This window comes from Anomalospiza imberbis, chromosome 10, assembly GCF_031753505.1.
Source record: "Anomalospiza imberbis isolate Cuckoo-Finch-1a 21T00152 chromosome 10, ASM3175350v1, whole genome shotgun sequence".
NCBI lineage: Eukaryota > Metazoa > Chordata > Aves > Passeriformes > Viduidae > Anomalospiza > Anomalospiza imberbis.
In genome coordinates this window covers 21,647,174-21,672,392 of record NC_089690.1, presented here as the reverse complement: position 1 = coordinate 21,672,392, position 25,219 = coordinate 21,647,174, and the positions used below count along the sequence as shown (strand labels likewise).

The 25,219-nt window shown below is 46.5% G+C and overlaps 1 protein-coding gene across 1 annotated transcript; it reads right to left on the bottom strand.

The window, feature by feature from the left end:
• Positions 1-946: 946 nt before the first annotated feature.
• Positions 947-23,215, bottom strand: UBXN7 (UBX domain protein 7). Its single transcript, XM_068201210.1, has 11 exons — positions 23,062-23,215; positions 18,942-19,089; positions 16,711-16,778; positions 13,824-13,889; positions 11,670-11,782; positions 6,091-6,237; positions 5,608-5,698; positions 4,385-4,512; positions 3,599-3,992; positions 3,062-3,141; positions 947-1,444 (listed from the first exon to the last, which is right to left on the bottom strand). The coding sequence occupies exons 1-11, from the start codon at positions 23,189-23,191 to the stop codon at positions 1,283-1,285; spliced, it is 1,527 nt and encodes a 508-aa protein (XP_068057311.1). The 5' UTR covers positions 23,192-23,215; the 3' UTR covers positions 947-1,282.
• Between the last annotated feature and the right edge of the window lie 2,004 nt (positions 23,216-25,219).

Below are 25,219 nucleotides of genomic sequence, written 5' to 3'. Positions count from 1 at the left end.
TGAAGACCATGTTAAACTGAGTTTTTAGTTGTAAATACACAAATCCACCACACCATGCTGAGGGCTGTGCCAGTTAACTCCTGTCCCACTGGAACATCTGCTGAAACACCAACTGACCAAGAGCTAGAGAAGACACTGGAGGAAAACCAGTGCACTGACTTGTGGTGCCAGCTTCCAGAGCTGAAAGGAAAACCTGCACCAAGGAGCAGTTTTCCATGCAGCCCTCCAAATTTAGAGGTAAGTGACAGTAGATGAACACAGAAATAGAACAAAAATCATCCCAGGGAATTCAAGGCACCAGGCTGGGAAGTGTTTTATGAAGCATTAATTGATGCTCAATGCTGTCAGTGCTGTAAAACCCCTGAAAAGCCACTCACTCCTAGAAAAACCAACCACTGTGTCAAGGAAAAGAGCCAACTGACTATCAGGTCTCTGTGGCAGGTGTTTTCAGAGAATCCAAAACCTTTACAGTACCTTTGTTATTTGCAAAATCCTGAGAGCAAGTAAGGAAACACTTTGAGGATGCTGGGGAGGGAACATGGAGAACCCACCCACCCCCACCAAGGAGCTGGTTCTGCTCCAGCACTGGACTCACAGCTTTCCCTCTGGGCCAAGCAGTCAGTCCCATATGGAGCACAGTTGGATTGCTGGGGGGTTGGCTGGCTTTTTTACTATGTCCACTGGCAATTTAAAGCAGGAGGAAAACAGGCAGGCAATCTAGAAGCCTTTGAAGTAGGTGGAGCAGAGCATTTTACCGCGGCTCAACCCAACTCCTTTCCAAAAGCAGAGTGTTGGATAAGAGAAGGCTGGAAGGTTAATGGAGACCTTTTGTGTAGGGAATCCAAACAAAAGAAAGACTGTCCTGAAGGTTATGCCCTCTCCTTACAGAGAGATGCCTCCGTGCCTCATCACACACTCTTTTCAAAAATAAATTAAACAAAACAGATTTAAGAATAGCAGCGAGAAGGGTTTGTGTATTATGGCCACTCCACGCTCCAGCACGCTGGATACACAGATCACTGTTTTACTTTATTCCTGGAAAGCAGAGGAAAGATGTTCTTCCCAATGCTCTCTGCAGCTGAGGAAGAAAATAAAACTCTGGGCACTCTCATTTGGTCACTAGAGAGGGAGAAGGGAGGGAGAGAGGAGGAGGGAGAAGGAAGGGCCAGTCAGCTGCCTGATTCCAGCACTGCAAACCCACGACCCTTAACTGCATATTTAACGACTCTTGTCCTGGGCAAAGAGGAGAGGGAGGAAGGCTGGGAGAACTCAGGCCACAGTGCTAATTCCTTTCCTGCACAAAGACAGTCTCTTGAGGACACAGGCCTGCCTCCTGTAACGTGATCTCATAGTCCAGGTGGGAGAGCTTCCTCCGGGGGAAGTTGGTGAGCAGTTCAAAGCGCTCGTTGGGGTATCCTTTGGACTGGACGTGTTTCACAAGAGCCTGGGGAGAAAGGAAGGTAAACCAGTGTCACAGAATTCAGAATGGGAAAAAATCCTGTTTTCCTTTAAAAAGTGCTGCCTTTTAAAATTTTTTTCTTTTTTTTTTTTTTTTTTGCTTGAGGGGAAGAAAGGGCATCGTGGTAATATTGGAAGCATAAGCACCTCTTGGAATTAAAGAGGAAGGAAGTGTGTAAGGAAGCCAGTGCTTTGTCAATAATGACACAATGATTAAAAATAAAACATTTTTTAAACCAGTGTTGGGGAGTATCATCAGTTAAAACTCCTGAAGTGCAACTGTCTCCTTAAGCAATTTCTTTTGCTAGCTCTGGCCAGCTTTAAAATGGAAGCAACTAAAGGCTGAGAAAAATCAGTATGGAAAAGATGCTCACAAAGAAACACCTGAGACTCAATCTGGATCTGACTGAAAGGCTCCAGAAGATCACATGAGATGAGCACAAAGGCTGCTTGTTCAGCTCTGCAACCAAAAGATGTCTTTACCCACAAACCTTGACTCAGCTAAATTTCTCTGCTGACTGTAGAGCAGAAGGGAAATCATATGCTGAGATAAATTTCCTTTAACTCCCACAGACCATAAAAGGAGCTAAACCAAAAGTCAGGATTTATTTCAATATTACACTTTTGTACTGCTTAAATGAATTGCTTAAGTATTCAAAAGTGCTACATATTTAATAATACATGCAAATTTACTTAACAAGCTGCATTCAAAAGGCAGTCAAGCTTTTCTTCCTTTTATTTTCAAGCAGGAGAGTCAAGGATGAGAACTTGAGCTGAGGATACTCTATATTCCTAGAGCTGCTGGCTAGGCAACAGCCCCTGTTTTTGTAAGAGATAGGACACTCTTCTCCCAAATCTACACAAAATCCTTCTGATGAGGTGTGCTTCTGCCTTCCCTATGACTCCAGCTGTTAGACTGATTACATTTAAATGAGCTTAACTGGCCACTGTCTCCTGAAAACTCTAAGCAAACAGGAGCACAGTAACTTCTTTACACTCTGCTCCCAGGTAAGCACCTGGAGAATTTTGATGGAAATGCCATTCACATGGATTTCTCCAAGGTAAGGAGCCCAAAGCACAGCTGAGACACACACCTGAGGCACAGTAATGACCAAAATTCTACCTTCCATGCAAAACCACCACATTCTGTAATACATTTGTTTTGCGAGAACTTCCTCCAAAGTCTGCTCCAGCATCCATGTCCAGAAGGGAGGGTGGAAGTATGATGGAGGAGAATGAGGAGTTTTGCCTTTGATTTTACCATGGGAATCTACTACTTTTAGAAACAAAGCCCCAGAAATGAGAAAGCTGAGAGCATTTTATGGTAATTAACGATTAATGCAGAAGCCATTTAGAGCCATTTTATAATGGAAATGAGCAGTGTGGGGATTGAGGAAGACACTGGAGTGTACACAAAACCCAAGCTGCAGTGGAGCCACACAGAGCCAGTAGTTACCAGAGGAATGACATGGAACACAGTGCAAGCACCCCCTGGATACACCTCTCCCACTAGATCAGATTTCAACGGTGTCCCCCAGGCACAGAAATTCTCCAGTTTCATCTTTCCTCTACTCAGACAAGGATTCCCATTAAGTTCACTCACCAGAAGTTTAGCTTGCTCAGGCAGTGAAACTTGTTCCCTCTTTCCATCTGGATACCTCAGCATCAGCTGTGCCTTTGGTCCTACACAAATGAAATTATCACAAGTTAACAGCAGGGCAGCTGAGTTGAGCTCCTGTGTAGATTTTAGGTGGGACAGCACAGCAGGGTGAGGGACTGGAGACAAAACACAAGGTTCCAACCAGTGGAGATAAATTTCTACCACAATGCTCAAAGTGGACTCTTGCAAAGCAGCAGTGACTGACCCCAGGCAGTGTGCCCAGAGCACACTGCACCTGTGTTCCACCAGAGTGGACTTTACTCCTGGGCAAGACCCGAGTCAGGGACCCCAGAGGGCTCTGCAGGCTGGGGCACTGCTGTGCCCAAGTGGTGCTGCTGGTGAATCACTCACACGCCTGCTGGCAAGGAGGGAGGAAATCAGAAGGAATTTTTAAAAGAAGGGATGAAACCAGGCTTGGCAGCCTATGAACAGCTTCAGGCAAAAAAGCCACAACAAAAGCAATAAAAAACGGGCACTTACCATTCACGTCCAGGCCCCGGAAGGTACTTTCAGGCTTGTCAGGTGACTCCTGCAGTGCCCCTGCATCGATGCAGGGCAGCACTCTGTGGTTTGATGTTGTCCCAGGCTCAGTCCTTGCAGAGGGCTCAGGCTGAGGCCTCCGGCTCTCCTCTTTTTTATATCCCAAGTCCTTGTGTGGAGACTTCCTCAGCTTGGCAGGAATCTCCGACTCCTCCTCCTCCTCAGATCCACAAACAGAAATAAACTCTTCGCTTCCAGAAAAAAGCTCCGACTCTGACTCCTCGTCTGACCGGCTCTCCTGCTTGGCCTGTGAGGAATCAAAATGTGTCTCCTGGAGCGAGGCTCTGATGGCAGCTTCCAGCTGGCTGTCCTCACTGGCATCGATGAGACTCTCCTGTGGGATGCAGACAACACATACATCACAACTGCCTTCAAACATCTACTGAAAACCAAAAGGACATCAGTCGTCCAGAGGAAGCCACTAAGCCTGTCAGGAATGCACAGCAGGGAAAGCTCGGCATGCTGTAATTAATTAATGGCTTCTCCTTGGAGTTCTGCATGGAGTAATCAATATTCCTTTCACACTCTGACTGCTAAATCCAAACCAAGTGCCAAAAGCACAAACAGTGACCCTGGGAGACGGCATTCCCTGGCACGCTGTGTTTCTGCATGCCCCTGCACTGACTCCTTGAGTCTGTCTGGGAAATCAGGAGAGCTGGACAAGCACAGGTCAGAGTGCTTCACGTCAGCTCCTTCAGGCTGTCTCCCAGGGAGCCTCACACTTACTGAGCGGGAGCATTTCTGGGGAGGGCTGCTGGAGTGGCCGTCCAGCTGGCCGTGCTCGCTCAGGAACCCGGTCACTTGGTCCAAGAAAGAAGTCACATCTAACTGGTGCCACTCCACGAGCTTCTGGCCTAGGGAACAAAAGGTGGCATCAAAATAAAATTTCAGCCAAATGCTGCAGTTTAGTGGTCAAACACACCAACTCACTGCTGCAGGGGCCCCTGTTTGAGGACTACATATTAGTAGTATTATTAATATTATTAATATTGCAGCTTCCCACAGGCTACCACCTGATAATTATGGAGCTTCCTCCTCCCACCCCCTTGAAAAGGGACAGACACGGATACAGACACACTTTATTTCCATTATTTTCTTTTAACCTATGGGAACGTGAGCACAAAATGGTGAATTTGGCCTCAAAACCAAACCACTGAGTTTATGAAGAAGCATTTCTCCATTCTTGCCAAATTGATTCTAACCCTTGGCAAACACCATTTGTTCCCAGAAGGAAAGTGTTAAGAAGAGTATTCTAGCTTCAGCTGCAATATTAAAAAATGTATGTATTTTTGGGTGGTTTAAGTCAGCTACACAGAGGTCTCAGCTCTGATCACAGGCACTATCACTTCAGTCCTTAGAAACAGGAGACCAGACCAACATGATATAATCAGGCAGCTGCATTATATGATGATAAAAGAAGCTGCTGGATACAAAAGAAAAAGCAACAACTTTGCAAGAGATGGAGGGAGAGGGAGAAGTTTGATTGTTCAGGTAAAGAAACAAGCAAAACAAATCAAAAACTCCAAGCCAAAATGGCATTTCAAAATTAACAAGCAATTTAAAGTCACTGCTGAGCCTCCCAAAGCTCTGTGGGAGGAGCAGAAAGCAGATTCATGTAGCAATTACAAATATTGTAGTTACTCATCACATGATTTCAAGAAGCTTTTGAAAGACTTAAAAAAAAGAATTCAGAGTTTTTCCACCAGATGGAACTATTTTCACTTTCTAAGCAAAATACTCGCTAAGCTTCAAATACACAAAATTTCTGCAAGTTTTGGGTGTTTAATTCCCTTAGTTCCTCTGGGAACATGCTGAGTCAGTCCTTCAGGTCTTGAAGAGATTCTTCAGCCAAATGTAACACAAACTGCAGTGGAAGGTATTCCAGACTACAACTGTCAGTGCTTCCCATGTTGGATAACTCCAGGCAAACCAGCTGCCACTTGTCTTACCTGTCCTGGGATCCAGGATGGAGACATAAGGGAAGTCTGCTAATTTATAAAACTGTATGTACCGCTGTCCTTCCTCGCTGTCATGGTACACCTACAAAATTGGGCAGATTAGTGGCTGGAGAGGGAACACAAACAAACTGTACCTTGAAAATGCACTGAGTTTTTCTCTCTTCTGCAGTATAAACTGCAAATGGTACACACAGCTGTCAGTAAATCTGAAAAGCTGGACTTAAGCCTCTAGCTCTCCATGTATTAGAAACTACGTGGTGACATCTTGATTGCACAAGTGAAAGGCAGTTTATGCCTTCAAATGCATATCCATGAATTCCATCTCCATCCATAAGCTACATACACTCCATGAAACACACCTTTTCTGCAGGTTCACCAGGAGAATTCCATCTTTTCCAAATCATTTTTTTCTCCGCTGTCCCATTTACCAAGACACCAAGTTACCCACACATCCCTCCCCAGGCAATTTCTCACCTGCCAAAAAATGAAGTGGTCCCGGATGATGTTCTTCACAGCCTCATTGCTCCACACGTCACGGTTGAGGCACTGGCAGGCAAAATCTTGCACGTTCTGAATGTTTATCATGAGCCACTTGTTCTGCATCTGACCACACTCCTTGGCCTGGAAGCAGAAGGAAAAGCTTGGTTAGATCAGGCTGAAGGGCCAGACAGCACCAATGCCAGCAATGATCAGAGATGGCTTCTACCACGGCCAGACCTTCCACCAAACCCCTTCACAGTGAGGAGGATGGACAGAGCTAGTGAAAAGGCACCCACAAAACAGAAGGCAGGGCTGAAGGATCTGCTTTAAATGAGCCTGGTTGAATTACAGAATCACATCGATGAACAGAGCTGCTGGATTTCAACAAGCCAAGCACAGGGTGGGAAAAGCAACTCAGAGGGGGGACACACATGGCAATGCTGAATAAAGTATTTATTCAGGGAAAAGTGTAGTCAGTCCCACTGATCTGACAACAAAGACCTGCTCAGTCTAAAGATAAACCCGTGGACCATCTAGTTAAGTAGGCTGCATAATTGACAGAGGACTTGCATTGATTCAACAGGACCCCTTCTCTGCATGTTTTCTTTTTCTCTCCAAGTTTTGAGTTACTCTGTGACTGTCCAACTGCCCAATTAGGCATCCTTTTTTGATGCTGCTTATCCAGACTGCAAGTGGGGAGGGAGACAGTAAGGCGCAGGAAGAAATCTTACTGGTTTGAGTCACAAAGCTGGCACTGTCTGATTGCTTGGTTGCAAGTTAATGGTAGGAGTTTGATCAAGAATGTAATTCTGATCGCTGAACTGTCATACCTGTTGAAAAAAAGAGGGCTAGATCAACAGCAGGAATGCTCTTACCACCTGGAAAGACTGGAACTGGCATAGGAACTCTCTTTGCTTTAAAAAAAAAAAATTAAAGTTATGCTCACCATCCTGCTGGTAATCTACTGTTAAGGAATTCAAAGAATAAAAAAATTCTGGGGAATCAGGATGTTATGCAAGATTTTGCTGTTTGGGCACTACTTTGTTTCCCAAAGCAAAGTTTCTACTTTTGAAATGAATTTTAGCCAGTGCAGTTTGGAACATTCTGCCTGCCCTATCACTGTGTGACAGACAGACATGTGAACCCCACACACTCAGCTTCACCAAGGCAAGAATCTCAGCCTACAAAGTCAGTCTGTGTGGCCATGTGCCCTGCAGAGGCAGCTTTTGTATTACTCAAAGGAAAAAAATGAAGGTAGAAGCATGGAATAGTCCTATTCCCACAAGGGGCCTCAAACTAACTACTTACCACTAAATTTACACTGCCAGCATCCAGGTCACCAGGTGAGAAAAGTGGGGAAGGTGACACCTAAGTAATTGGCAATGGTCTTAAATATAATTGTCATGCTTTTATTTAAAGGACTTGCTTTGAGCTAACTGCATTTTAAAAAGTAATTCTGAGAAACCAGTATGAGATGAGGCCTAGAGGCACTGCCCAAGTTTAAAGGAAACAAAAATATTTGTTATTTAAGTCAATTGATTGCCTTAGTCCTGTGTTCTCAGGTAATCTGTTAAAAGAACACTCCCAAAAATATGTAATTAGAAAGCTGGAAAGTGAATCTCATTCTTCTACCCTTACTCTGTATATCTTTTAATATTAATGAAAACTTCTGGCTCTACCTCTCCTCTGTCCAGCTGAGAACCTTGTAAGGATGCAAGCAGGAAATTCCACAAAGAAAATCTGACAAACTGAGTTTTCACCTGCAGAACAGGCAGAGCTTTTGAAATTACTTTTAACTTCCTTCTAAAAACAAGCTTTGGATTTAAGATTTAAAAGGACATAGTTAAAACTGCTGCTCTCTTACACAGCTCAAGGGGTTCTTCTGAGGGGGTGGAAGGACAACAGTGTGAGGAGAAGAAACACTGTGGATTTGGAGATTATATTATATTAGGGTAATTTTGGTAAGTGACAAGGCAACAAGGGAAGGCTCAAGAGCTGGCTTGTGTATCCCAAAAGCTGGGATCTGATGGATTTAGGTCCTCTGTTTCCAACACCAAGTGCCCCCCCCATTCCCCTCCTCCTCAGAGGTAAGTCTTGGTTTATGCCCAGTGCTGGATCTCCCCGTGTAACTCTGGACCTTGCACTACTAAAAATAAGTTTTCCTCTCATTTGACTTCTCTGAACATGTATGGTTTAGAAATGTTGGGGTGGTTCCTGCTGGCTCAGTTTTGTTGAAAAGCAATCCTTTCAAGGCAGCAGAGAGAAGAAGGAAGTGGAGCCAGCACCTTGTGATTCTCTGGACATTTTTGTGACTCAGTGGGGAAGATAACAGCTGACAGAGAGTCAGAGCAGGACATTATCAAACAAGAAATTTCCTATTTGGGCCACACTTCTCCTTCCTACCTGGGGCAGGGCATAGATCCTTTCAGCACCCAGCCACTCCTGAGCCACAGCTGTACCTGCAGCTGTGCTGACCCAAACCAGGCCAGAAGCACCTTCTGCACAGGTAATTGCTCCATTTGAATACAGTGACCAGATCAGCTTCCAAATGATTGCTGCTTTTTAAGTAGAAACAAAAAACCCCTCAGTCTCAGCTGTAAAGCAGGGAGCAGCTAAAAAAGGTTATTGTTAAATGGGAAAAAGAAATCATATAGACAGACTTGAAACTCTGCAATGTGACATTCAGTCACTTCACTGAAACCCTGCTGAGTGTTAAGCACAGAACTGCACACACCAGAACCATCTCTGCCCACAACGAGAAGTGCAAGCTAAGTCAATTTGGTGTGTCCCCCTCAAATTCAATCATCTCTCACATCACAGGCATATAGAGAGAAGACCTACAATTCTTGAAAGCAGCCTGAAATGAGAACAAAACCCCACTCCTCTCTAACAGTCATGTTTGGTGTGTGATTTATTTATTTTACTTGAGTGATTTATTCCTAACAGATTCCACATTAATGGGAGAACTCTAGTTTAGTCAGTTACACACTGAACTTTACAAGTACAGTGATCATAAGCTATTCTTCATGTGGAGCACAATGCTTTTTCACATATAGCAGGTAAAAGAACCCCAAAAAATGTCATTCAACACTCGAAAATTTTTCTGCCATGGAGATAACCACACCTATTCCTAAAGCTAGTATTACTAGGTTAAAATGAAACAGCAACTTTTTGGGCCTTACTGGTAACAAAGCTTCCTTGTTACTCAAGAAAAGTGAGGTTTCTTGAGGAAAACTAAAGATAATTACAAGTACTTACTATCAAAACCAACCTCAAAGTACCCAAAGAGCAGCAACAGCTGATGAGCAACAAAGATACATAATGCCAGATGTCACCACTCCTGCCAACAAAGCCCTAAATCCTAAATGGTTCTCTGATAAATGTGCATGGCTCAGCCCTGGCAGAGTGTTCCTGCACACCCCTCCAGAGGCTGGAACACACCACACACCAACCCTGGAAAGAAAACCCCACTTAGATCAAAGCTTAACTACAAGAGCATCACAATGATAGGATTTAGTCTTTGATACTCTGGAATATGATGAGCATCTCTGGTTTATTATATGGTTTATATCCATTTATCTCAGCATACAGAGAAGGGAGAAGCCAACAGCAGCTTGCTAGAGATGAATTTTGGGAGACTGTGGTCACTGAGGCCCTACACTGTCCCAGGCTGAAGCAGTAGAGCAGTTTGCAGTCAGAAAAGGTAAAATGCAAAGGGAAATGGTCAGCACAATGAGAAGGTGTGAAGAGTTACATTGCAATGAAGTTGAGGAGGATCAGTGTGAAATGAAGGGTATCCCATGGCACGAAGAACTGTACAAGAACACGGCAAGGTGAGTGCCAACACCAGAAAGTGTACAGGTCTTTAGAGTGCAGGTACTGCACAGAACAGGGCAATGTGAGTATAAACAAACCCCTTCCCCAGCCCCAGCCCACCCTCTTTTTAAAATTACCTTTCAGGACTGAATAAGAATGCAGAAACTTTAGGACAAACAAATCCATCAATCAGTTATTTCACTCTCTGACACTTCTGACTGTGACAGGTGCCACAATCAGCACTGCTGAAGCCTTCATCTGTTTCCAGCAAGACCCAAGGTGAGACAAGCCCCCATCTCAAACTCCACAGCAGAGCTCAGAGGGCACTTGCTGACTGCTCCTCTAGCAGCACTGGTTGTTGCCATGTGAATTCCCCTTGCTGGTGCATTTAGCCACACATTTGCTGGTTTCACCAACAGCTCTGGACCCCAGGCCCAGTTCTGGACCCCAGGCCCAGCAAGCACCATCAGCTGGAAGACCTGACACGCGTCTTTTAAAGTAAACCCTGCTCCAGGCTGCTCCTCTGCTCCCACTGCACCAAATTCCTTCCCAAGGTGGACACTGCTGCTCTCTGCCAGCATTCTCTCACAGCTGGAATTCTGTTAAGGAAATTGTGGAGGGCACCCTCACAACAGAGGAATTAGTGACAAGGCAACTGATCCCCAGTGAATTGGGAAGCATAAAAAGAGAGATGAGGGTAATGGGATGAGATCTGGAGACTCCATAAAGGCACACAGTGTTTCACCAAAAGTTCTCCAGCATTGCTCTTGTACTTGTGCACAGCAGTCAAAGCACATGTGAAAACAAAGTAATATTTTTGTTCAGTCAGTCAGTTGTGCAGACTTGTGCAGTGGGTTCTCCAACATCTGTATTGCACCATTTAATCATTACTTCGCCATCTCATGCAGTAAAAATAATGATCATCTCCATCATCAGTCTCATCTATTCAAAGATGACCAGGGGAAAGTTCAGTAGTAACTGGAATTTCTGAAGAATATCTGGAAATTACGGACTCAAAAATTAAAAATATATGCCAATCTGCATGTTCTCTAATCATTAGTTAAGTCATTGATCCACATCATAACAATTAGGAATTGTTATGCCTACACAGTCAGGAAAGGTGACACCTGAGATTGTTTAAAGCTGACATGTTCTATATCTCTGGGATACTTTCCCTAGCACCACCAGAAGTAAAAGACAACCACTGTGATTTTATAGAACAGCTACATTGAGGATGAAGTTGTAGCTTGATGGCAAAGTTGCATTCAAATACTTCTACTCACTCAGGTATCAGAAGCCACTCAGCCATGTTAACTCCACCTGAGCTTCTCAGCAGGGCTGTGCTGCAAACCACACTGCCCCTTGCAAAGTCCTCCCTCATAGGTGAGGCAAAGCAATCTTACTCCAGCCTTTTCTGTATCTTCTATGGAGACAGTTCAAGGGATGCAATTTTCCCATTCTGACCAGCCTCCCCTGCTCACTGAAATCTTTCACCACATGTGATTTGCCACACTGATATTGAAACATAAAACAACGTGGTCTGCATGGTGAGGATCTGGACTCGATGATCCTTATGGGCCCATTCCAGGTGACACCATCATCAGTGACGCCCTTCAACACGTCACCAACATTCCCATACGCAGTCCAACAAATATTTATCACTGCCCAGTCTTTTGCAACCTCCTGATTGTCCAGCCATGGATCCATCCTGACACCCTCCCCTGTGCACGGATCTGCACCCAAACGTGAGCCCTCACCGTTTCAAAGCTGCCTTTGTGCATCAGGTCAATGGGAGGTCTGAAGAGATCTGCCAGCGTCGTCAGCTTCTTGTCCACCGCCCCTCCGTTCCGGAGCTCCTGCTCCTGCCGGACTGCACAGCCCCAAGAGGAAAGGGAGTGGAATTAGACTACACATACTCACAAGGGGTACTTATTTCTGCCTAAATGCTCAATCACAGAGCTTCTGGGGTGAAATTCTCTTGAGCTCCCAGGAGGTTTGGGGAGAACAGGGCTAGGGCAGCTAGTGAGTGCAAATCCCATGATACCTCTTACAGAGAGTCCCAGGGTTAGACTGAACAAGATTAGCTGGTGTCTAAGGGCAGAACCTCCCCGCCTCAGCTTTCTCGTGTGCTTTCACTTTTAAACAACACCTTAATAAACCTGAGGGGTCACATACCAATATTTGAAAACAAAGGAGCCAAAAAAGTCATTACTTGTCCCCAGTGATGCTTTTAAATGGGAAACTGAGCTAGATTGTAGCAATATTAACTTTTAAAGGACTATTTCTATTGTAGTGTTTCCATTGGCTGGCTGTGGGGCAATCCCACAGAAAAGAAAGAAACAGATTTAGTTTACGTGGAGAAATCTCTTTGAATGTTTCTTTTAAAGAGTATCAATTCCATCTGAAATAATACAGAACACATTTCCTACTCAGACAGGACCCTGGACAATAAAGGTAAATCACAGCCGATACATGATGTATTTTATGGAACCAGGTCAGCTGAAATGGGCAATAACTATCCCACAGTCAAAAATTTTCCAGTGTGGAAGGAGGTGTCAGTGGGCCAAAGCATAAAAACCATGCTTGAGCAGACACACAGGGAATAAAGCATCCCTGTGGAGCAGCCCTAGGAGCCAGGAGATAATCTGGAATTTCATGGCCAGGGCAGCTTTTCCAGAAACAGCCAGACAGTGATGTCCACCTGTCAAGTTCTGCCAAAAAGCATGACAAAGTTTCACCATAAACCCTCACAGTGTATCTCTCACATGTCTGGCATCCCTAAATGTCTTAAGAGTGGAATCACAGGGTGGTTTGGTTTGGAAGAGACCCTAAAGATCAGCCAGTTGCACCCCCTCCTGCTATGGGCTGGAATACCCTCTGCTAGTCCAGGCTGGAAGATGGTGAGAAAAAATTTAAGGGTATTGATTCTATACATGGAGCATTTTCACTTCTATAGCTGCCAGCGATTTCAATACTTGTTGTGTTCATCATTACTGGAAAAGGGGAAAGAAAGTAACTATCAACACCTATTTGCAGTTTGGCAGCCAACCCCTAACTGTGTGGGAACATGGTCCAAGGACCCCAGTAACCAGTGACAGGATGAGGAAACAGCCTCAGGGGAGGCTGATATTGGATATTAGTGACAATTTCTTCATGGAAAGCGTCGTCCAGCCCTGGCACAGCTTCCCAAGGCAGAAGTGGAGTCACCATCCCTGCAGGGATTTAACAGACATGTGGATGCGGCACCTGGGGACATGGGGCAGTGGTGGCCTTGGCAGTGCTGGGAAAACAGTTGGACTCAGTCTCAGAGAGTTTTCCAACTTTACTGATTCTGTGGTTACACCTCAGGAGCACTCCAGCAACAACAGCATGACAGCCAGAACTGAGATGTGAAACACCTGGTGGTGTGCTGTCACAGAATCACATTCTGTGACACTGCCTGGATGCAATAACAGCCAGTGCTTTGGCATCTGGAGATTCTGTGCATGAACAGCCAAGGGCAAACAGCAATTAAAGCCACGAGAACCTCGTGCCCAAGGAAGAAGCCTCAGGGCTACTCCAATGTAATTCAAGTGCCAGACTGCCCACTGCCTAGACAAGAAAAATATCTAGTGGATGAATTTAATTTCTACTTGGGTGTTAGGATTCTTCCTCCTTTTCAGTTCCCTCTAGAGCAGAAAAAGGGGTTTTTTTTGAGAGTTAGCAAAACCAAAGCAGACAGAATATATTGTGATAATCATAATTCTGTGATTCTGTACTTCTAATAATGTACCCTGCTACACAATTGGAAATTTAAAAATGTTTCAACAACTGAAAGCTGTCCTAGCCTACAACAGGAAAGATTTCTCCATCTTATCTGCATTATAAGTAATAAAATAAAATATCAGGCTTACTGATCTGTAGACACTTACTGGTTTCTGTCTGAAAATCCCGAAAGCCATCAAATATTGAGCGAGCAGGTCTGCGTCTTTTAGGAGCTAAAAAAAAAATCAAAGAATTACTTGAAAAGTATATTATCAAAATAAATGCATATTAGTACTTTCCATCACATGTGTAGGAAAACAGAATAGGAACCCCAAGCAGGGACTATGTGGGAGTAGAGGTCATTGGGAAGGGCTGGAGATGGATGGAAATAGGCAGAAGGCAATTTGTAAATTCCATCTCCTAACATGTCCTCCCTCCAGCAAACCTTAGCCCAGAAACAAAACATGTATCAACAATACAGAGAGGCTTAAAGCCCCTTCTGATGGGCTCGCCAAGACCCTTCAGCATGAAGTGGCAGTGCTGTCACAGCACCACTTTGTCACAATTCCTGTCAAGGTTTTACCCAAGGCCTTCAAGAGGATGAAAAACTTCAAAAGATTAAACTCCATGAGCATTTTTTTTTTTTAATGAAGAAGCACATTTGTTTTTTCGACAATGCATTTCTACTCTTTTCTAAACTCTTATCCTGATCCTGTCTCAACTTCTTGGCTGAACTGAACAGCCGCATTCTTCCAGTAGATCCAGCATTACTGTTTGCAAGGAAACCTTCAGAACTGATTATCTGCAGCTGGACAGAGAGCCCAGGAAGGTATCAGAAATAGCACCCTCAAGTCCCACTGAAGTCCTAAGGTACAGCACAAGCACTGCACTTGGAAGGAAAACAGAACTGCCTGCCAAGATTATTCCAGCTACTTATCTCCTTTCCTATCAACTGAAAGACAGAACTTTCAAAGCCCAATTGCTACAAGACGTAATAAATAATAAACAAATTAAAGTAAGATAAATAAAACCTACACCCAGTGGAAATATTATGATACAGCCTATCATGGAAAAAGAAAGCAAGCCTGAACAAGGGATGTGCTGGGGAATAACACCTCTCAACTCCAGGGAGTAAGATCTCCTTCACCCTGAGTGCTTAGGCACAAGCCAACCTCAGAACAACATAAACTCAGTTGGAACAGCAACTGAAGGACCACTTCAGCAAAAGCAGCATGTCCCTGCCAGGCTCAGCTCGAGCCAGGCAGCACAGGTGAAGAGGCTCTCAGCAATCCAGGAGGATCCTTTCTACTGAATGATGGGATCCATGTATCCAGCAGGGCACAAATACACAGGGTCACCTCTTCAGCTGGAAAAAACAACCACCTCAGCATGACCCTCAAAAACAGAAATTACCACCTCCCCTGCTATAAGTCTAGAGCTGAGACCAATTATCTCTTCAGGTTCAGCTACTTTGTCAGGCTGCTCTGTGCCAGAAACACAAGTGGCACTGGTGGATCAGACAGTGCCAGGAGGGAATCACTGACCCAGGTCAGTGGATGGTCAGTGACAGTGTGCCTGAGGTCAGTGTGTAACAGGTAGGTATAAGAACAGCAAGCATTAGGATCAGCAGATCTGAATCCTAAAAACCCACAGGAGTCAATAGATCCTTGTCAAAAACGCTGTTGGGCCACAGGAAAAAGTGCAGAGAGCTTCTCTATCTTCAGAGAGGCATCAGCAGGGCATCTTCCTCTGGATGCGTATTTCCTGCTGCAGACCTGGCCTTCTCTGCTACTAAACTCCTCACTTCCAAAATCCAGGTAGGATGGGAAGTGCAAGGATTAGATGAACACAGTGTGTCCTTGCTTTCATGTCACTGCATCCTATGGTTGACACCTTCGAAGTCCAGCTTCACTGTTGCTGAAGGATGCCTTTTAGCAGCAAGGCGGAATGTCATGAAATTATATCAATGAAGCTCACAGAAGTGCAAAAACACTTCAGTGAAAGCAAATACTTTGTATGTCATTCCCTTTTTGCCCAAATGCAAATTAAGTGTGTATTTCAAATTGCTGGTACTTTATGCATCTCACATCAGTATGTACAAGTTAAGTTAGTCAATTTCAGTGATTCATAGTCTAAGTTTTTTGATGGGACTGGGGACTGAAGCATATCAAAGGAGTCAAAATTTTCCAGCTCCCAAAACAGACAGGAAAAAAAAACTGCTAGAAGGACTAAAACTAGAAAAGCTAATATTGCTATCAGTGCAAGTACAGCAAAAAGGGAAGTGGTGTGCTCCTGTATTGCCTGGCACTGTGTGCTCCCTCTGAACCACCCTCAGCTTGTGCATCCCACCTAAACACCTCTCTGATGCTGAAAAACAGAGTCAAGAAAAAAATCAGTTCCAGTGTAAACCTGAGGCTTGGCCTCCTTCCCCTTTCTAACACAGGAACTACATGATAGGAAAGAGCATTTCCCATGGGTGGGAAATGCAGCCACTGCAGTGACAAGCACTTGCATGGCCTTCCTTGGTGAAAAGGGCAAAGCTCTCAATCCATCTGACATGGCAAAGGCCAGCCCAGAAATGACCTGGTCCACATGAGAAGGACAGGGACAAGAAAGGTAGCTGCACAGCAGAGCTTAAAGAGCAAATTAAATTCCTGCACAAGAAATGGAGAAGGGTATGAGCAATCACTGAGTTCAGCCCTTCTTTCTGATCTGTCATCTTGAGACATAGGCATTTGTCCTTTTCATTTTTACTTGTCAGCCAAGGCTCCATCTTCCATCCCAGCACATCAAACATTTCCACAGCAGTATCCCACAGTTCTCGGCCCCCAGATGCATACTTAATTAAGTTAATTGGCTGCCACCTCACAATGTCTCATGAAACAAGATTTAGCAAATTAGCACCTCTGGGAATAAAGCATCCCTTGAGTGAGGTTTTCAATACCAATGATGTTATTTCTTCATATTCAACAAGTTTTGATTTTCTTTTGTCACTTAGCTCACCTCAAGGTAAAGAAATCAGACTCAAAATAACAACACAAAACACAAGCCTACCTCCAAACAAGGGCTCAGGCTCTACTAAGATTTCCTGCTTTTGAGGAATTGGAGCTCGTACTTCATCCCTATCAAAGGAGAAGAAACAAAAACGAAAATATCAGAGAGATGATAATATTCCAAGTACTGTACAAACCACATCTCATTATGCTCCAAGGCTCCTGCAACTTGAACCAATTAAAGATGCTGCTGCACCATTGCACAGAATGAAGAGGTTTGGGATTAAGTGGGATCTCGAGGGAGCATCTGTTCACACTCATGGCACTGCTGCTGGACCTGGTACCCTGTGCATTGAGAGCTGGCATGGATGACCTTTGATAAAACATCACACACATCCCTGAGTAACTTGATCCCAGGCTTTGTCAATCTATATTTAAACACTTTTTGTTCTTGAGTAACTTTGTTAGAACTTGGGAGTTCTTAAAACTTTACCAAAAGATGTTAAAGAATCCATTTGCCATCCTACTTTCCTTGCTACTACAAAGAAAAACATATTTACTTCCTTATTACCAGCTTTTGTCTGTCAGAAAACGTTTTGCTTCTACCTGAAAGCCACACCGCCCTCTTTTCCAGAAGAAGGAAAACAAGGTCAATATGGCCATTTCCCCCCCTTTCTGAAGCAGTTCTTGGCTTACATAACTGGGCTCCCTCACATGTCAACAGCTCAGTCAGTTATACTTGCAGACACTTACAGATAATCCAAAACTACAATTCGGAGAAGAGAGGGAATCACAAGCATCTCTGTGACAACAGTGTGGTCACCTGGCCCGCGGATCTACGTGCACAAAGATTCAGCCATTGCTAAATCCTGTCTGTGAGCTCCCTCTTCCCCCAGACTTCCAAGGTGTGAAGTGTGCACTTTGCAGCTGTTGACCATGCAGGATTCAAAAGGTAACTCAGGATGTCAGCAGGATGCACTGACCTTGCTCTTACCCTCCAATCTTTGCTCTGTGCAGCTATTTACTCTCCATTTGCACATTTACTGTTCTCTCATCCTAGGAGGAACACTGAGCTGATCAGCACCTGGAGGGTGTTGAGTATAAAAAAGAAAGTATTCCAAGAAAAATCTGAAGTCACTGATGTGCCAGAAGTTGTCTAGAAATAAGAATACTAACCTATATTATACTAACCTATTTTAACTTTGTTAAAGGTTCAAGTAGGAAGGCACCTCACATCAGCTATAAAGGTTAGCATTAAAAGAATTATTTAAATTTAAATTTATCCATGTGCTTCAGAAGTATGAGGGGCAAGGATTTTCCTCTATAAGTCAGCTGTCTTTTTCCTTGAGTGGAAGATTTTCATAAAGACAAAAGCCTGGCTTACGTTTAATTTACCATATTTAATGAATGTGATTTATACCACTGTAGATATTCCCTTTATCTCAAGCAGTCACATTAATAGGTAGCACTGAGACTCTCTGCCATGCTTAAGTGCAAAGTCTCTTCCCTTTGCAGGCATCTGATGTGTAAGAGATTGATGAAGGTGCTGAAGTTGCTGATTCCTCTGCATACTGGTGTACAGGCCTGGCCTTTCCAGTGCCAAACTGGTTAAACCACCACAATAAAACCCTCACAATTCAGACTCTTCTCCCAGGTAAGGAGAGACAGGATAAGACAAAATGGCCTCAAGTTGTGCTAGGGGAGGTTTATGTCAGATATTATGGCAAATTTCTTCCCAGAAAGGGTTGTAAAGCACTGGCACAGACTGCCCAGGGCAGTGGTGGAGTCACAACTCCTGGAGGTGTTCAGTAAACATATGCATGTGGCACTTGGGGACATGGGTTACTGGTGAATGTGGTGGTGGTGTTGGGTTGATGGCTGGACTTGATGATCTTAGAGTTCTTTTCCAACCTTAAATTCTATGAATTTATGAAATGGGAGTAAGGTGGCTTCATTTCTAAGAACCAAACCAAGAGAATTCTCTAACTGCCAAATTAGTGTAAAGCAAGACTGCTGAAGCATTTAAAAATAAGACTCTCTTATTAGTGGATCCCTACTTTAATGACTTGGTCTTTGATTGCAAAAACCACTAGGTGAAAGCTACAGAAAACTTCTCAAGTGCAAGAGACTCACAAACCAGAACAGCCACAACAACGCTGCAGCAATCAACTGACCAAGGTCAAAGGCGTGTGTAATGCTGTGGTGAGAAGTGACAGCTGCCTGGCTCGCTGTGCTTTGCACAGTGCCATCAGCGGGACAGGCTGGCGGCACGGCCGTGCTCAGGGTACGTACTCGGGGTGCGGGCGGGCGGCAGACACCGCCGCCGAGCTGGTGCTGGGCTCCTCTGCTATCCCTCCTCCGTCCAGGAACATGGTGACAGCCATCTCCAGGTTGTTGTTGCATGCTTCAAGCATGTGCTTCCCCACGCTTTCACTGGCACCTGGAATGCCAAAGGGAAATCACAGCGTTTTGACTGGAAGCGCCCAGAACAGCTTTCTCTCTCAAAGCATTAATAATTAGGAGGAACAGTTCATCAGCTGCCATTTATCCCTGAAGCACAACTGTGAGAGGAGACAAACGTACAGAGCTCAGGGGGAAGGGAATGCTTGCAGTCAGGACTGCCAGGCTTCTTCCTCCAGCAACTGAAAACCTAGAGGAAACCATCTGAGAGGTTTTAGCATGATCTGGATTTTCTTCTAGAGGTCACACATTTTCCTGGTACATGGACCTGTAGGAATGAGTCCAGAGGAGACCACGAAGGAGCTGTGAGGGCTGGAGCCAGGCAGGGAGAGCTGGGGGTGTTCACCTGGAGAAGAGAAGGCTCCAGGGAGACCTCAGAGCCCCTTCCAGTGCCTAAAGGGGCTCCAGGAGAGCTGGAGAGGGATTTGGGACAAGGGATGGAGGGACAGGCAAGGGGGAATGACTGCACACTGACAGAGGGCAGGGTTAGATGGGATACTGGGGAGAAATCCTTCCTTGTGAGGGTGGGGAGGCCCTGGAACAGGGTGCCCAGAGAAGCTGTGGCTGCCCCGTCCCTGGAAGTGTCCAAGGACAGACCTGGAGCACCCTGGGACAGCGGAAGATGTCCCTGACCATCACAGCAGGTAGAACAAGATGACTTTTAAGGTCCCTTCCAAGCCAAACCATTCCATGATTCTATGGATTTTCCAACACCAGCAGGCATACACAAAGAAAAATTAAAACCTGACTTAACATTTTAACAGGAAGAATATTAAATCAGCTGCTAAATTTTTTTATCCACTTGTAACAGACATTTAGAGAGGGAAGAAAAGACACTCTGATTTACTGATTCTGCTGAAAGGCAAAATCAAACCAGCAGAAGCTCAGTTTCTATAAGAAGGAAAAAAAAAACAGCCAAGAGGGAGAAAGTAGTACTTTTTTACAGAGTTCTTTGTATAATGACTAACATTTATTCAAATCACAGAATCATGGAACAGTTTGGGTTGGAAGTGAGCTTAAAGCTCATCCAGTTCTACACCCTGCCATGGGCAAGGACACCTTCCACTACCCCAGGTTGCTTCAGGCCCTATCCAGACTGGCTTTGAATACCTAAAGTGCAACTAATCCCAGTTTTGATGTTGCTGCTCATGATGAAGCAAAAGCTCCTAACATCAGCTGTAAGTCTTTCCTCGGAGGATGAACCTCTATGTCCCAACTTCTCCTCAAAAACCATCCCATCAGCAGAAGCTCCCTCAGGAGAAAAAGCTCTCCTGCAACCCAATTCTTTACAGCACCTTCTCCCTAAGTGGTGGAGTGCCAAAGAGCTTATTTTCCTTTAGAAAAGCTGGTAGAGAGGAAGAGTGGTAAAATGCAGCTGAACCAGTCTGGGAGCAGCTTTGGGATCTGCAGTAATTCTTATTAACTTCACAGCAAGTCACCAAAATGACAACAACTCTTTGCCCAAAACCAGGCTCACAGACAACATCAGTCTGGGCAAAACATATTCAGATGTTTCTCAGATTTTCTGGGTAAGACTCAAGAAGCTCTGGTTTGAGCACAGAATACACTTTGAAACTGTGGAGATCAATCAGTTCTACATAACCTGCACATCAAACCACGGAGAAAGCCAAACTGACTGAGGGAACTGGTTTCCCAAAACACCCAACCTGCCACAACAAGCACACTGGGATGACAGGCAGCTGTATTTTTAAGACCTTAACTGAGCTAAAGAAAGTGCAAAATAAAAACTAGTGACATCCCAAAAAAACAATGAGAAGTTCAGGTTCTTCCCTCAAACTATTTTTTTTTTTGCATTTTCAGCACTTTTCAATGTTAACTGTAGCAATGAAACCACACCTGAGAGCCTGGAACACAGACACCCCACTCTACACCTCACTGCAGAGTCATGCAAAGCCAGTCATCTGCAAGAACTGGAAGAAAAATAATAATTCAACTCTCTGATACTATTTAAAGAGACACTGACACAGCAAGTGCCTTCACTGATTCCTCACCATTCTAGAGGAAAGTGCCAGCATAACAAAGCTTTCAGTCCTCGTGCTGGAAAACAGAAAATTCTAAATATTTGTTAAGTTTCAAAGCAAATTTCACAGATATCCCATCATTTCCTTGGGGTAAACTGATGCCTTGAGAGGCTACCAGAACAGAGGCTAGACAGAGTTAAAGGAATAAAGCAGGTATTTATTTAAAAGGCCTTCAAAGGATTCACCTTGGGCAGTGCAAGAGTCTGGCCGAGGCTACACCCAAGATGGACCCTGGGTCACGATTTTAACAATTTTGTGGGCCACAAGTTTTCCCACTTTTATAAGTTTTGGTCCATTTTCATATTGGGGTCAATTGTCCAACTACAGCTGCAGGTTATGAAGTGCCATCCTCTCAGTCTGCTCTCAATTCACTGCTGGTTCATATTTTTGGGCCTGAAGCTGCAAGGGTGACCATGGTTCTGGGGCTGGAAAAGGCTTGTTTTGTGTGGCTGAGCTGTGAGGAGAACTTGCTAACACTTTATATGAAGTTCAGAGTTACACACTAATGCAGTAGAGAGTCGGGAAAACATGAAAGCTAAAACTTAAGGCAGCAAGACACACAGGAGTTACATTCTCTTAGCAGTACTTTCCTGGAGGAGAGCACCAAAGAAACACAATTCTGCCACCAGGATCAAAGGAAAGCATCCAGGACTATTTCTCCTCATCCCTGATGCTGCAGAGCATTCCCTCAGCCTTTTCCCCACAAACAGGAGTGACTGCATACACTTACAACTCTGAGTTGAAATAGCTACTAATACAAAGCACTGAGGTGTGAGCACCTGTCACACCACAGCAGCATCGGCCAGACCAGCACCACACACTCCTAGATGCAACCTTAAACTCTGTTCAAGGCAAAAACAGAACTTCAAAACTCCACTTAACAGTGGATGGCTGAAGCCCAGCAGGTTATTTCTTTATCGGTTTTGAAAGCATAGAGGGGTTCTCTTATGTTGAGCATAAAACGTGTCTAAACATAAAAGGTGTCAGGAGGAGGAAATCTCTAGCACAGCTCTGCCTGTTCTGATTCAGGTTTCAGCAAATATCTCACACGCAGGCACATACTACTGAAAATACAATTGCTGTAGGTTCTTTTTGCTCCAAAGGTTTACTCTGTAAAGATTCTTTAGGGAGAGCTGAGAGATCAGTAATTTCCCTGCTTACATCCTGTTGAGGATTTGAGCGTGTCCAAGAACAGGGACACAATCTGAAACGGAGCTGGCCTGGATGAGCGAATTCCAGCAGTTTCTCTTCCCTTCGGCTGTTTAGTTGACACATCTTATTAACCACTCCCGCAGCATCTGACATGCAAAGCCATCAGCCAGGGGTAACTACGGCGAAGCAGCTTAAACACAAAGTGGGTCAAGAGCTCCAAGTACACAGCCCGAAGCAGGAGCTGTCACCTGCCGCGAACTTCCACGGAAAAGCGACCAGCGCTCCCCGTTTGCGAACTCAAGTCGCCCGCGCTGCAGGATATTTCTGCTTTTTCAAAGGCGGACTCGGGGCTCAGCTCCCGGACCCCTCCCGGCCGTCGGAGCCACCCGCGGGAGCGGGAAGCGGCTCCCGGGGCGGAGCGCAGGCGGGAGGGAGGGAAGAGGCAGGGAGGGAGCAGGACACGCACCCGCGCCACCGGGACAACCGCGAGGAGCCTCCGAGCCGCCGCGCAAAGGGAAGCGAGCTCTCCGCCGCGCCGAGGCAGCCCCGCCGCGTTGGGCGGCCCCGGGGCGCGCCCGCGGACGGGCCCTGACACCGCCGGCGCCCCGCGGGAGGCGCTCCGGGGGCAGGGGCAGCGCGCCCGGAACCGCTCCGCCTCGGCCCGCGCCTCCCGCCCCCGGCCCGCCGGCGGGGAAGGCCGGGCGGGACCCTCCCGCGTAAGCCCCGCGGCGTCGGCGCGCCCCGCGCCCCGCACCCACCGGTGATGGCGGTGAACTGCTGGACCAGCGCCCTCAGCGCCGCGGCGCCCGCCGAGCCCCCGGGCGCCGCCATCTTGCCGCCGCCGCCGCACCACAACACACGCGCCGCCGGCCGGCGCGCACTGCGCATGCGCGGGGCCCGCCCGCACGCGCGCCCCTTCCCCCGCGGCCGCGAGGGGCGGGGACTCGGTTGCCGAGGTGACGAGCCCCGCCCCCTCCGGCCGCGCGGGAGGCGGGAGTTGCCGTGGCAACGCCCTCCTTCACCACCCCCCCACCGCCGCCTCAGCGGCTTTCCCTGAGAATGTCCCCGGAATTCCCGGCCCGCCGCTTCCGAGGGACACGGCCCGTGAGGCGGACCGGCACTCTCAGGTCACGCTCCCGGGGTTCCCACGCGGATTTACCCCATTACAGAAGCCCGCGGCGCAGCGAGGGGCCCGCCATGCCGCGGGCCGAGTGCGGAGCAGATCCAGGTGCTGTGAGCCCGGAGACGCTCAGGAACTGCCCGGGTCACCGGCACAGGCCGGGGGTGACCTGCTGGAGAGCAGCGCTGCTGTGAAGGACCCGGGGGTTCTGACAGGCAACCAGCTGTCCCCGAGCCGGCAGAGTGTCCTGGGGGCCAGAAGGGCCAGTGGGACCCTGGGGGACACTGCGAAGAGCACTGGCAGCAGGTCAGGCAGTGAGCCTGTCCCTCTGCCAGCCCCGAGTGCTGTGTCCAGCTCTGGGCCCCTCAGGAGAGGAGATACATGGAGCTGCTGGAGCAGGTCTAGGGGAAGCTGCGGAGATGCTGAAGGGCCTGGAGCATCTCCGTGCCCAGGAAAGGCTGAGGGAGCTGGGGCTGCTCAGCCTGGAGAGGAGCCCCAGCTGAGAGGGGCCTCAGCCCTGGCTGGCCCTGGGTGCAGGGAGGGGCAGAGCAGGGCCCGGGCTCTGCTCCGGGGGCCCAGCAATGGCACCAGAGCCACGGGCAGGGACTGAGCCCAGGAAGTTCCACCTGGACATGAGGAAGAACTTTCCTGGGCAGTGACGGAGCCCTGCACAGACTGCAGAGAGCGTGTGGAGTCTCCCTCACTGGAGATATCCCAGAGCTGTCTGGGCACAGTGTGTGCCATGGGCTCTGGGATGGCCCTGCTGGAACAGATGGACCCACTGAGGTCCCTTCCAGCCTGACCCATTCCGGGATTCTGTGGGGCAGGACCTGAGGTGGTCAAGGAATAGCTCACCTGCCCCTGTCCAGGGAGCTCTGACAGGGCACCCCTGCCATCACTGTCACAAAGCCAGAAGAGGAAACCCTTGGATTTGTCCCCACCTGCCACACCAGGTGTTTCTGATCCCCAGGCCACCCGAAGAAATGTCAGGAAAGGAATGTTTTACTCCTCCCCAGTTTCCTGACACAGCAGGAATGTGGCTGCCTTGCTGTGGAGCACCTTGCCATTAATACTTGTCAACTCTGTAAGAACCACAAAAAGCTGAGATTTCCCTAGAATTCTAATAATTTATTACCTCACTGCCATGGAAACAGGTACATCTGTTCCCTCTCTTACTGACTCTCATCCCCACACCTGCTCTGGTGCTCAGAGAAGCAAGCAAATCTGTAAAGTATGTGGGGTTTTGGCACTTGTGTTTTTCCTGGCAGTTGCATGAGCTGAACTTGTTCACAAAAAAGATAAATTAATCACAAGGGCTGAAGGCAGGTGAGCAGCAGTGAACTGTTTGTTACAGCAGCCCAGACATCTCAAATACAGATTCCTGCTTCACCAACACCAGTAAAACAAAGCTGATTTCACCTGCTTCAAAGCTCCCAGACTACAGGGTCAGAAACAAGCTGTTGGTACAACCAAAATCCATTCAGCAGTGGCCAAATTCCACCCTCTAACAACGAAGATCTAAAAGAATAAGCCAAATTATGCCTAGTGAAGATTATTGTGCCATGGATATGGTGAGGAATGGGATCATTTGGGGGCTTGCAGCATCCCACCTCGGATAAGGCTGCTGCTATAGGTGACAGGCTCTGTACATTTTGCAGTTAAGCTTGGTGTTATCTATCCATCAATTTTTAGCCCTGTTTTTTGAAAATGGGGTTTGTTTTTTACAGGCTTACCCTGACTGGAAAGGCTGAGGGTGACCAGCATTGAAACAGTCAGTAGCTCTGCCTTAAAGACAC

Excerpts from the sequence above, each read along its gene's own strand:
- UBXN7 (XM_068201210.1), bottom strand. The coding sequence starts at position 23,191 with ATGCGCAGTGCGCGCCGGCCGGCGGCGCGTGTGTTGTGGTGCGGCGGC. Across the intron at positions 6,238-11,669 it reads ACAAAGGCAGCTTTGAAACG|GCCAAGGAGTGTGGTCAGAT; the intron begins GTGAGGGCTCAC and ends TTCTGCTTCCAG. Across the intron at positions 3,142-3,598 it reads CCGGGGCCTGGACGTGAATG|GACCAAAGGCACAGCTGATG; the intron begins GTAAGTGCCCGT and ends TCATTTGTGTAG.